General features: G+C 39.9%; 2 protein-coding genes across 2 annotated transcripts in view; both read left to right on the top strand.

The window, feature by feature from the left end:
- LOC140996132 (multiple epidermal growth factor-like domains protein 9) overlaps positions 1 to 1,737 on the top strand; it is a 35,870-nt gene extending 34,133 nt beyond the window's left edge. The window contains exon 6 of the mRNA XM_073466407.1: positions 1,129 to 1,737. Within this exon, the coding sequence (XP_073322508.1) occupies positions 1,129 to 1,655 (527 nt within the window). The 3' untranslated portion in view covers positions 1,656 to 1,737. The remainder of the gene's footprint in view (positions 1 to 1,128) is intronic.
- Positions 1,738 to 5,025: 3,288 nt separating this feature from the next.
- Positions 5,026 to 11,660, top strand: LOC140995900 (lymphotoxin-alpha-like). Its single transcript, XM_073466055.1, has 4 exons — positions 5,026 to 5,527; positions 6,878 to 6,908; positions 7,046 to 7,105; positions 8,667 to 11,660. The coding sequence occupies exons 1-4, from the start codon at positions 5,267 to 5,269 to the stop codon at positions 9,080 to 9,082; spliced, it is 768 nt and encodes a 255-aa protein (XP_073322156.1). The 5' UTR covers positions 5,026 to 5,266; the 3' UTR covers positions 9,083 to 11,660.
- Positions 11,661 to 12,404: the final 744 nt, after the last annotated feature.

Raw genomic sequence — 12,404 nt, forward strand, 5'->3', positions numbered from 1 at the left:
TTAATAAATCAGCGTTCACTTTTGGTTTCACATGGGTAGGAGCAGCAATGATCACCAAAAATAAAAATTAACTATGTTTTACGTTACAAGTGATGAGACACCCAATGTAAGCCAACGAGAATGCGCTTCAGGCACACAACACTCAGGACATAAGGCACCACCGCCAGGTCAAATACAGTGTTTTTAGGGAGTCTATAGTCACTCCAGCCAAGGAAACTACTAAAAGGCATTTCCCCTCTCTACATTTGGCTTCTAGTGCACCAATACTTTCACAAATACTTCAATCAGTAGTAAGAAGAAATAAAAAGAACTACTAATATTAATAACACTACCAATGACAATGTGCCACATAGGCGTCTCATGGTTATTGTGCACAATATCAGGGCCCTAGACTCGGCAAAAGTAAAAGGACTGCAGCTAGTCATTAATGTTAATTAATTAATTACACATGTGTCTAGTTCGACTCATGAAAATGTCTATTGCTGTGTCCTAAATAACTCCCTATTTACTCCCTATTTACTGTGCACTATATTTACTGTTCCCCATGAGTGTCCATATTCTGTATGTAATTTAGGCTCTACATAGTGTCCTTAAAAATGGAAATAATGGAAGAAAAATAACACCCATGGCATGTAAACTACTATCTGCAACAATCCCACAATGTAATATATTTAATGGATGTGAGAATTGACACAAAATGTTGATCATTTCTAAGTGTCTGAAATCTCATTTAACTGCTCCACTACAAGGTCGACTACTGAGTGTCTGTTACAATAAGGTAGGGAGTGAGTGGATTTGGTCACAGCTTATAATTCACTTTGTTTGAGGGAGGACGATTGGGCATGGTCATCACATATAATATTGTACACTGTACAGTACTACTGTACTACTTACCAAAGACATCAACATCGTGACTGAGAGTCATCACTTAAAGCTTACCCTCATTAAAACAAAGAACGCAGCAGCTGTATCTGTGCTTAGAGGTAGTTATATCTTTTTGCCACAAGGTGTCACTATTTGTTTTGTTTATACATCAACAACCTGGAGTCACTTGTTACTTGTTACTTGTTCACTAACTACCGGCTTTCATTGCATTGCATAATGCTTCCAATGCTTTTCTCTCCTCAGCATCCCGGCTCATTCCCACACCAGCAGATACAACCACAACACAGGGTCCTATATCGAGCACATCATCCCCCTCCACGCCCAGCACCAGCACCACTTTAACCCCTGTCAGAGCAAGAGGCTTCCCAGCCGCGACCTCCAGCAGCAACATGAGCACCGTGCTGAGCACTGCAGCCACCACCCAGGCCCTGCTGACCAGCCTCAGCAGCCCCACTGACAACACCACAGCAGCCCTGACGGAAGTCTCCTGGACACAGTTCAACATCATCATCCTGGCTGTCATCATCCTGGTGGTGCTGCTGCTGCTGGGCTTCGTCGGAGGCGTGTACACCTACCGGGAGTACCAGAACCGCAAACTCAACGCCCCCTTCTGGACCATCGAACTTAAAGAGGACAACATCAGCTTCAGCAGCTACCACGACAGCATCCCCAATGCTGACGTGTCAGGCCTGCTGGAGGACGAGGCCAACGAGGTGGCGCCCAACGGCCAGCTGGCACTCACCACGCAAGGCAACTGCTACAAGGCTTAGCATTCCATCCATCCTTCTCCAGACTGGACACCTAGATTTACAGATGACACAAAGCTGCTGGAAAGTACCAAATCCAAAGCTCCTTCATGTATGACTGCTTGTTGTTACCCTGCTGGTCTTGCACTTCACAACACTTTGCAAACTGACAGTGAGATCAAGCAGATGTGATCAAAGATATGGAAAAGAGACGCAGAGTTTCCACTTGAAAAATTTTCCCTTTTTGATATGATTTTGTGTGGAATGGGCGATCAGTGAAATGGGTCCAAAGAAAAAAATGTTTTGTTTGAGTTCTGCCTGCAGAAGGCACTGTTGTGCAGAATAGGGGGGTAATTGGCGTAAGACGGGCACAAAGCATACACCTGTCTGCTGAAACAGTGATCCTGAAAGTGGTAAGAGGAGCCTAGCATTTCAGATATTTTTAAAATGGACTTCTGACTGTTTAAGTTATAACGTGATCACTTGAACAGTGATCTGAAACTGAGACAATGATTGTTATTTAATTAATTTTTATTCAGTTCTTATTTATTGGTTGATGTTTCATTCTCGGGAGAAATGCTGCACATGTATGATGTGTTTTTTCATGGTGTTTTATCTTACGTGCTGTCGAATGGTAATTTGAATTGGCCAGTATGTTTTCATGTATAGTTTGTTTTGGAGAGAGTCATAGGGGAAGGTGAAAGCTGCTGGCACAGGCATTTTAATGACCTCATCTTTTGTTTATAGCTTCCTGTCTTTTGTTAAAGCGTGCCAGCTCACCTGAAGTATCTAAGAGGAGTGTTTCTTTTCAAGAACCTACAACTAACACTAATGAACTCTCACCACTTGGCACTACTGTACGGTAGTGACTCATACTAGGCTTGCGTAACCGCCGTAAACTTCTCTTAATCTAATCTGCTCTTTGCTGCCTACCTCAGCAAAAGTTGAACAAATCATTTGAAAAATCGCATTTGTGTAGGGGTTGGTTTCCATGACTCAGATGAAAAGACCTGTTTGATATCTAAACATAAACAGTATTCTAGTACTGATACCGTCATTGAGTGAAACCAGCCTACATCAGTATGCATCAGCTAAAACCGTGAGTTGCTGTAAAACTGATGTACTTCCAAGCTTCACACTTGATCCTGGACATGTTTTCTGTGTTGTTTAGGCTATCATTGGTTGGGTGCGCTTCGTTTTACCATGGTGAATGAGTAAAGTTAATTATGAAACTAACTCCTCAGGTACTGGCTCTTTCCCTAATGTGATCACTGTAAATATGACTATTGTACAGATGAATGTGAATAGTAGCACTATTATTGTACAGGTAGTATACTGTGTGTACACTGTCACTCAACAAGCTCCCAACCTTTCACTCTCTAGGGTGTGATGTTGCAATCAGCCCACAGCTTTTTGTATTTTTACTTTTATTTCTTATTCTCAGTGGACTTTGCCATATACACAGCTGCAGGACTAAAACGCACCACCCAAAACTCAAAACAAAGAATAAAATGATGTAAATAACACCCCAAAGTCAGAGCTCAACTCTCAAATAAAAATGGGTTTAACTGTTGTCTTTGTGTTTCTCACATTCCTTTAATTTAAATTAGAGCCCACCAATATTGGTTTATATGTTGTCTGATATGTGCCGATATGAAAACTTCTTCTACAGAATAAAATGCAGAAAAAGTTGCTTTGAGTTATTTATAAATATTAAATTCCCAGAGAAGTCTACTGTTTCAGTACACTGGTGTCATTTTGGGCAGTTTATTGTTAAACTGCAATCTACCCTGCCTCCATGATATGTCTTTGTCAAGTATTTGATAACCACATATATTTGTGAATGTTATTGGCTGTAATATCGATATCATCATTTCCCCCCTGATATAGGCATCAGTTCCAGTATTGTTTGGGCTCTAACTTAAATCACTGCCACAGCTTAAAGATTCCAGAGGCGTGTTTGGAATAATAATAATAATAAGTTGTGTTGTTCATTCTTCCAAACTAGTTGTGATGTCACAAAATCCTGTTTGAATGTCCACATGTCTAACTGATGTTTAAGAGACACTTTCCCCCTTCAGCAGATGAATGTGGGAACAAACTTCTACTGACAAACTCTGTACATCCATCATTCTGAACAGCCAAGCAACAGGAAGAAAAACACATCTCTGAATTAATGATGTATTCATTATTCCGCCTCACTTACACGATTCTGCACATTCCTAATTTCACCCTGGGTGCCCCGCTCCTGTTTGCACTGTATTTTATGCTCTAGAACAAGGTTTTCATTTGTTCTGCAGCAGCATGGTCATCACTCTACCCATGATGCCCCATGCTCAGTCACAGCTGCGGGCTCTCCTATTAATATTGCTAACCTTGTGCTCTGACATCCTGCCTGTCACCCAGTGACACCCAGTGACTGCTTCATCCAGTGTCACAAACACACATCTGGTTACTGATGTTGCCCTCTCATTGAACTGCTGACATGAAGGGTCTGGTACACTTCTCTTATTAATATTATAGCACTGTCTTTCCACAGCAGCCTGAATTATATGATTTATTTATTTATTTTTTGGTAGGTTTTTAACATGAAACCAAGCAGTTCTAGAAGTCCTTGTGAGATTTAAATTATTACTGCTACTGTGTTTATGACTTGTGATCTGGCGGGAATAAAAGTTTTGCCAGGACACTCTTTCTAAGTTTCTTAATCTGTTTTCCAGGAAGAAAAACAAATGTGTTAGCCAGACCAGACAGATGTTTCAGTAGGAAAAACATTTCAGTAGGATTTCTTTTCCATGTTTTTTCCCCCACAAGAATTCTTTTTTTTTTTTCCAAAACCTTTTTTTCGCTCGGTTTCACATGCGGAATAAAAAGAAATTGTTGAGAAAAAGAAATGTTTTCACTCTGACACATGGAAAAGCAAAAATTCTACTATATTGTTTTTCTCACTCGGTTCCACTCACGAAGATTAATAAGAAATCCCGTGAAAAAAAATTCTAACGTTTTTTCCTACTGATTTTTTTTTTTACTGGGTTTCACAGATTAAATAAATAAAAATAAAGATTATCCTGGCAATGTTTAGTTTTCACCAGATAACAAGTCATACGGTTCAAGTCAACACAACATGTTCACTGTGGCAGGTTGCTGTGTAGACATCCATGAATGTAAAGTAGATCTGCAGACCAGATCACCTCGAGGACGCTCATGTGATTGCCACCAGCACTGGGACTGAGTGTGGTCGTCCTGTCTGTCTGTGTCTCATCTGTCCATCCATCACCGAGCAGCGGGACATTATTGTTGTCCGTAGCAGAGTGGGTCAGAAAGTGAATGGTTAAATTAAGGCCATGTGAAAATAATGGGTCAGTGAAACGTGCTCTGGCACATTCCTCTGCTGTGTTTTTGGCTGAGCACCTGCCACCACAACCAGATCTTACAAAGTATTTGAGTGGGAGGGTGCGCGCTGCTGTTGACCATGTCCGCTGCCCCTGGCTTAAACCAGACGTGTGTGGGTTATGGGAAGCTAATGTCATGAAGAGGAAGTTCGTGTTTGAGTCGAGACACTAAGTGAAACTCGCTTAAATCGAGACTCCCAACCAATGCGGTGGTTTTCAACGTGGGCGACAGCGCGCTGATAAATGGAGATGGCGGATGGGAGCCGCCGGCTTATCCGCGCGTGGGAAACCAGTGGCATGGAGGGCCACGGCTGCTGCTGCGGGGGGGAGGCGAGCTCACACCGGCAAGACACTTTGATTCAGTTTCTCCGCCAGAAAGAAACACGACTCCAGCGAATGGTCCAGTTTTTAGCCGTGGGGCTCCTTCTACTGATTTCACTAGCTGTGGGTTTACTGATCACGGCTGTGCACGGAGGACGAGGTGCTCAGCCACCGAACAGACAGGTAGGCGAACCTTACATACCTACACCGCCAGTACTGCTGGAGTTAACGCCAGGAGCTGCCTATTGTTGTGAAGTGACCCGAAGGGACTTTACAGTCCACTGTTACTGTGCGTCCACTTTATCGAACGTCCAGCAGCTGGCGGACAGTCGTTCAGTCCGCGGCTCTGTGGTCTGATATGTTACAGCTCTCTGTGCTTTCTGAACAGGGCACGGCTTGTTTCCTGCTGCAGCGTTTAAAGTTAGCCTAAAGTTAGCCTAAAGTTAGCCTTAAGTTAGCCTAAAGTTAGCCAAAAGTTGGCGTCAGGGCTCAATTTGCTGCACGCGCATAAAACGAAGCTGGTGTTGACGCTACGCACGCGCGTCGTGAGCAGCGCGTGCCGGTGTCACCTCAGCCTGTACTGAGCCTCACAGAACAGCTGCTGTGTGGAGCTGGTCTCGGTTAGCTTCTGAAACACCGAGCCGAGCCACACACAAGCGACTGATCAGCAGGTTCAGCAACGGGCCGGTTCAACTGTAAAACATGGGTTAAAAAGAGTTTAACGAAAGATTCTCTAAAAGGTCAAATACATGCCCAACCCTGTCATTTCTGACATGGGGGCTGGGTTGTTTCGTGGTTACTCATTGACATGGGCTGTTAGGACGTTGTTTCTGATTTCCAGTCAGCTGGCGAAACAAAACAAGACTTTTCACCATCTGGAGCCACTTCAGGTCCAGGCTTGTGTTAGTGGGGCAGCCCTGGTACTGTGCCTGTGTGATATCATGGTACCATAACAGTGTATTTAAATCCTTACTTTGTTCCCATAAATATTGTTCTGCTACTGTACCTAACAATATATTAGCTATATTTAAGTGAACAGTTTTAGGTCATATGTATTCAAAGTATCATAATAAACTGTATGATTAGCAACTGCATAAACTGGGGATGGTTTAAATTTTGTAATAATTCAAGTGAAACAATTAATTATGTGGTAGGAATTATATATATATATATATATATGTGTGTATATATATATGTGTGTGTATATATATATATGTGTGTGTGTATATATATATGTGTGTGTATATATATATGTGTGTGTATATATATATATGTGTGTGTGTATATATATATGTGTATATATATATATATATATATGTGTGTGTATATATGTATATGTATGTATGTGTATATATATGTATATGTATGTATGTGTATATATATATGTATATGTATGTATGTGTATATATATATATATATATATATGTATGTATATATATGTATATATATGTATGTATATATGTATGTGTGTATATATATATGTCATTACTGTTGGTTATAACACATTTTGCTAATATTGTTTGTTTCTTCCAGCCATCACTACAGTCCGTCAGCAATTCATCAGGTAAATAGACTATCTTCTTCAATAATCTAGTGAGTTACAAGGTCATGTTGGTTTCTGGCTAGGAAAGATAAAATGGGATTTTAATAGCAATCATTCATTAATGTGTAAAACAACACTTCATAAATCTCCCTTTCTAGGCACCAGCGTCAATCAGCAGCAACATGATGACTTGAAGCATCCAAGTGCCTTGCTAACAGGTAAAAACATGGGAGTAAAGTGGGATGAGGGTTTTACTGTACTTTACCTGAAAGGCACTGATGTTTGTTTCCCATCGGGGGTGCACAGCCTAAAAATAGACATTCTAATTTCAACTCAAGTCTTTATAGAATGAGGCAAAGAGCTGTTGTCTAGTAACCATATGCAACCAGTTCAGCATTTACAGCAGACATTGTAATAGCGTTGGTTTTACATAACATATAAACTATATATAATATATGGATTTTGAACTATAAAATAACACTAGAGACTACAATAGAGTTTCTATACATAGACTGTGATACAGACAGCTTGAATTTCTTTGGCTGGGGTTTCAAGAAAGACTTAATAATTCCTGACAAGGGAAATGTAGCACAACAAACATAACAGTTGTGAATCATCTCACAGTGGAGCAGGAATTTCAGTAATACGCCTTATGACTCAGTCAGACACACAAGAGACAGCGACATCTTTTTTTGCTTTGTTCTAAAAGCACATCTGACAAATAGACCGTGACAGCAGTCACAGTAATAGTGATCAGCTGACGATCAGAATAGTCATGAAAGCAGACATGGGGATAACCCTGTGAAGGTACCTGTAGTCAGCTGCAGTATTTGGAGGCATTCTGTTTAGTTTGTCCTGACTTGTTTCCATCTTTCTTTTAGTACCACTTCATTCAAACTCGACATAAACAAAACTCAGCAAAACAGTCTTGGTTCAACCTTCCACAATCAATCCAAGGTTGCGGTGTGGGCTAGGCATGGGACAATATGTACATTTCATGACGGCTTGATCAAGTCATTCATGTGAGGATAAACTCTTCAATCGTCCCAACCCTAGTGTAGGCAGACTTCTGTCAGCTATATGGGCCAGTTAACTCCACGGCTAACTAAGCTACCTACTAACAGCTAGTTGCTACAGCCAAAGATGGCTACAGCACAGAGTGTAATGATCAGCAGTTAGCTGTTATGCTGCCTCCTGTAGTTTGAGAGCTACCTTAGATATCCTGGTCATTTCTTACAAATTACACCTCCCAAAGGTCCACTTTGTAAGTAAGTCTGTTTTTGAGTCTCATTCCCAACTTGTCAAATATAGATGCTTTGGGAATGTAGGTCTTAAAGGTCATGGGATATGATTCACATTAGTCCAAGTCAGGAAGGAAAAGGTGTGATTTGGGAAAGTAATGTGAACAATTCTGAATTGTACCCAGCAATACTTGGTTTCCTAATGATGACAACTAAAAGTCATAGGTCTAGACGATTAGGTAAGATCGACTCACCTCAAGACGAGGGTCTGCAGGTTTCCATTGGAAGCAAAGACTAAATCATCAGGTTTCACAGATTAGTTCATCCTCTCTGATTGGTAATGTGCATATCAACAAAACAGGAACTGTCAAGTTGGCTTGAAAGAAAATAATAAAGTAGTGTAATACAGTAGTTGCCAACCTGTGCTTTAGTATATGTCAGGCTTCACTTAATTAGGTGACATATTTCTTGTTATCGAGAAATGACAGAAACATAAACATTCATAACCTAATTTCTGCCTTTCCACTCTCATTCTTAGTTCCTAGAGGCGACAACTTTGATGGGAAATATCTTGAATGGGAGAGTAAGGATGGACAAGCCTTCTGTGTAGGAGGTTTCAACTACTCCAGTGGGAACCTAGTGGTGCCCAGAAATGGCTACTACAGAGTCTTCCTGCAGATTACCTATCAGAGTAAGGAAGACCTCATGTGTGACAGGAGGACACTCAGCAGCACAGTGTTTGTTTTCCGGGATGCTTACCCTCAAGACAGGCCTCTCCTGTCATCAGCCGACACAGTGGGTTGTGACATGGAACCGTGGACTAAATCCCTCTATACATCTGGCGTGTTTCACCTGGAGGTTAACTGCAGACTACGTGTGACATCATCTTTCCGTGACCTTATTGTTAAGGAAGAACACCAGGTGTTCTTTGGCGCTGAACTTTTGCCTCAGTAATCTGGTCAGACAGTTACAATCACTTAAATTAAATTTGAATATTTTCAACTTCAACTCCATGGAAACTTAAATAACTCATTATTAACAGTACAGAGACATACTGCTGCCTAATAACAACTTAACTATGATACGCTATTCTAAAGAGTATGTACATTTTCCTTACAACGTCCTGAAAATATGTAACGGAATTACCCTGCCCTTATTTGGCCAACCTGCAAGTCTTTTCACTGTTTTAACCAGGTCACATTCTTTGATAGCTGTTACTGAAAATGGTACAACCCTGTCTGTGGAGGACAAAATGACAGGATTGTTTTGAGAAACACCAGAGATGGTGACATAGGAATTTGTGAATGAAAGGAAGTTTGACAGCACTTTGTAACACTGTATTAAAAGCATTATAGAAGTCAGGTGATCCTTACAGCAGTACCATGTACATTTTATCCCACAAGCTAAATGTAATTAGTGCTGCAGAGCAACATTGGTTATTTTGTACAAAGCATTACAGTAACCTGAGTCAACACTTCAGATATAGTGTGGAATGTAATATACAAGGGTGGATCACTCTGTGTTGTTATTTACACTTGTTTAAATGTGTTGCCGTAGCCACCTCAGTGGTTTGGATAAGGAAGTTTGAAGAGTAGTAAACAGCGCATAGTTACTGGAAAACTATCGCAGTAAAATCCAGCCCACGCCCACACAGTCCTGCTGCTGATAACATTATTTTGGTATGTGAAGAATTCAGGCAATATTGTCTGTCCATTTTAGGAGTGTGTAGATGGCCAACACATCGGGTCAGGGTAACAGGGTGACATTTCCAAGCCAAGAAAGGACAGTTTTGTACTCACAATTTGTTCACATTATATTGCCCCCTGTTGTGAAATGTTAAACAGAGGAAAGTATAACTACAGCACAGCATGATCAACTCTGTCTGTGATAGGTGATAGATCAGAGTCAGACTGGCTGCGGATCTGACACCAGATGCTTGAGAAATTTTAGAATGGTGTGCTGTCAATCTGCTGATGGATTATAAAGGGTTTCTTATTCCAGTGCTGTATTTCTGTGTGGCTACATCTGACTTTTCTCTCCAGTGGCTCACTGTAAGCTGATAAAAATATTCTGTTCTGTTCTTGTTCTGTTGTACAAGTTTGCTTCTCTTCGCCTGTTCAATAAGGTTAAAAATATGTTTTTTTAATGTAATTATTTAATTAATTGCTGACAGGGCACTCTGTACTCTGAGCTGGTGCTTCCACTTTTTTCCTGCTTTAAAAGAACTGATATTATTTCAGAGTTTTTATATTTGTATGTGTGCGTTTCTTATAATAACATGTATTTAAAAAATCTGTAGTGTCAAAACACAATTCTATTGAGGAGGATTAGGGCCATTGTAAAGACAAAATTGTATTTTGATTTTAAAGTCAGAATTCTGACAGTAAAAGTGAGATTGAGGCACCAGAAGATGCCATTCATTTAGTTAACTGATGGTCTGTGTTTTTGTTTAACAGACATGTTGTATTCAAGGATGATCACGTGTGACCAAAACGCCAGTGTGCACCGGCCTTGTAATCCTTTCATCAGTTCTAATTGATCAGTAGGAAAGTTGATGATGCAATTTCCTTTCTAAAAAAAAAAAAAGTAAGAATTCTGGGATAAAAAAATAATTGCGTGACTCAATTTTGGCCTAACTCTTGAGACATAACTCAAATGTGTTTGCACTAGCTCAGTCAGGGGATTTTGGGAAGCCCTCTGGCACTGTGATTCATGAATACGGGACTGTTTCTCACAATGTTTTGAATTTATTTTTTTTGTCCTGCCAAATGTTTGCTGGGAAGATGTGTACCTCTGTAATATAACTACTGTTGTAAATCTGTAATCACTATGACCTGCCTGGTCGCACACATGATACTGCATGGTTCTTGTGTGGTTTCCTGTGTGCAGTTCACAGTCTTGAATGGATTGTTGGCAACCAATCACCACTTAGTCATCCACATGAATCATGTTAGGGAATTTTTTCTGACTTTACTCCACCTATTCCGGCTGGAACTTTTTCTTAGAGCGAATGTTCCTCAGGATAATCAGGATGCTTAACCTTGCCAAGAGGCATGTTGAGTGATTAACAGCATATTAAGTGTCTATGTTTTCATGTTTTCATCGCATTGTGTTGCTAAGATGGGTAGTTGAAGCCTTTAAATCTTTTTGTAATTAATATTCATGTAAGATCTATACAATTTAGTTATGTGTGTTAATATCTGACAATTGCATATTTATTGGATCATATAAAATAATGTAAAATGTATTAATAGTTTATTATTTTGTACAACCAATGGAATGTGTTGGATAAGATAGAGATGAATCCTGTATCTTAATCTTACACTGTGGTAGTTGAACTCCCTGAGATTCTTACTAATGTTCACTGGGCCATGACTGTGTGTGTCTATTGATGGTGTCATGAACCTAAATGCAGTTTTGCACTTTTAAAACAATCTAAACTTCTATGGAGATGCTGTATTCTGATCAACTTGCATGAAACTTTGGAACTTTGTTTCAGTCATTATTAAAACTGTTCCTGAAAACCTTTCAATGCCTGTTGGATGGCCTCAAAATTAAAACAAGGCTTCTTGCATTTTCACATTTCAGGAGTGAAATTCAGGAGTATATGTGTCATTTGTTTCTGTGGTGACCAACTTCAAGGAAAAATCACTTAACATGAGCATGGAAATACTTTTTTCGAATTAGTTTGCATTAAAGGGCACTTTAGCAGTGTAGTGTAGTGCAGTGCAGTGTATTGCACCATAAGGGCAAAGTCGCACATGGTGCAGAGTGTGAGGCACATGGAACTTATTATTATTATTATTGATAGTATTATTATTAATAACAATAATAATGATAATAAAATATTGTTATTATTAGTCTTATCATCATTATTATAATTATAGTAGTCAGACTGAGTGTCACTATAATTACCCCTGCCTTATGTATGTGTGTATGTTACATATGTGTATATACACTACCTGGCCAACAAAAAAAAGTCACCTGGATTTAACTAAGCAAATAGGTCAGAGCCTTCCATTGGATAATAACTGCAGTGATTAATGTGTTTCAGCTGGCAACAAGTTATTGAACCCTAACTGATGCAGTGAGTTGCTTCTCATTTCTTAAACAACCATGTCTGAAGACATATCCTGTGGTCCTGGAAAAGATGCTACTCTGTTTTAGAAGGATCAAATTATTGGCCTGCATCAAGCAAAGACAACAACTAAAATTTGGTTAAGAACTGTCCAACACATTATTAAAACCTGGAAGGATAGTGTTGAACCGTCACCTT

The sequence above is a fragment of the Pagrus major genome, chromosome 5 (genome assembly GCF_040436345.1).
Source record: "Pagrus major chromosome 5, Pma_NU_1.0".
Taxonomy (NCBI): domain Eukaryota; kingdom Metazoa; phylum Chordata; class Actinopteri; order Spariformes; family Sparidae; genus Pagrus; species Pagrus major.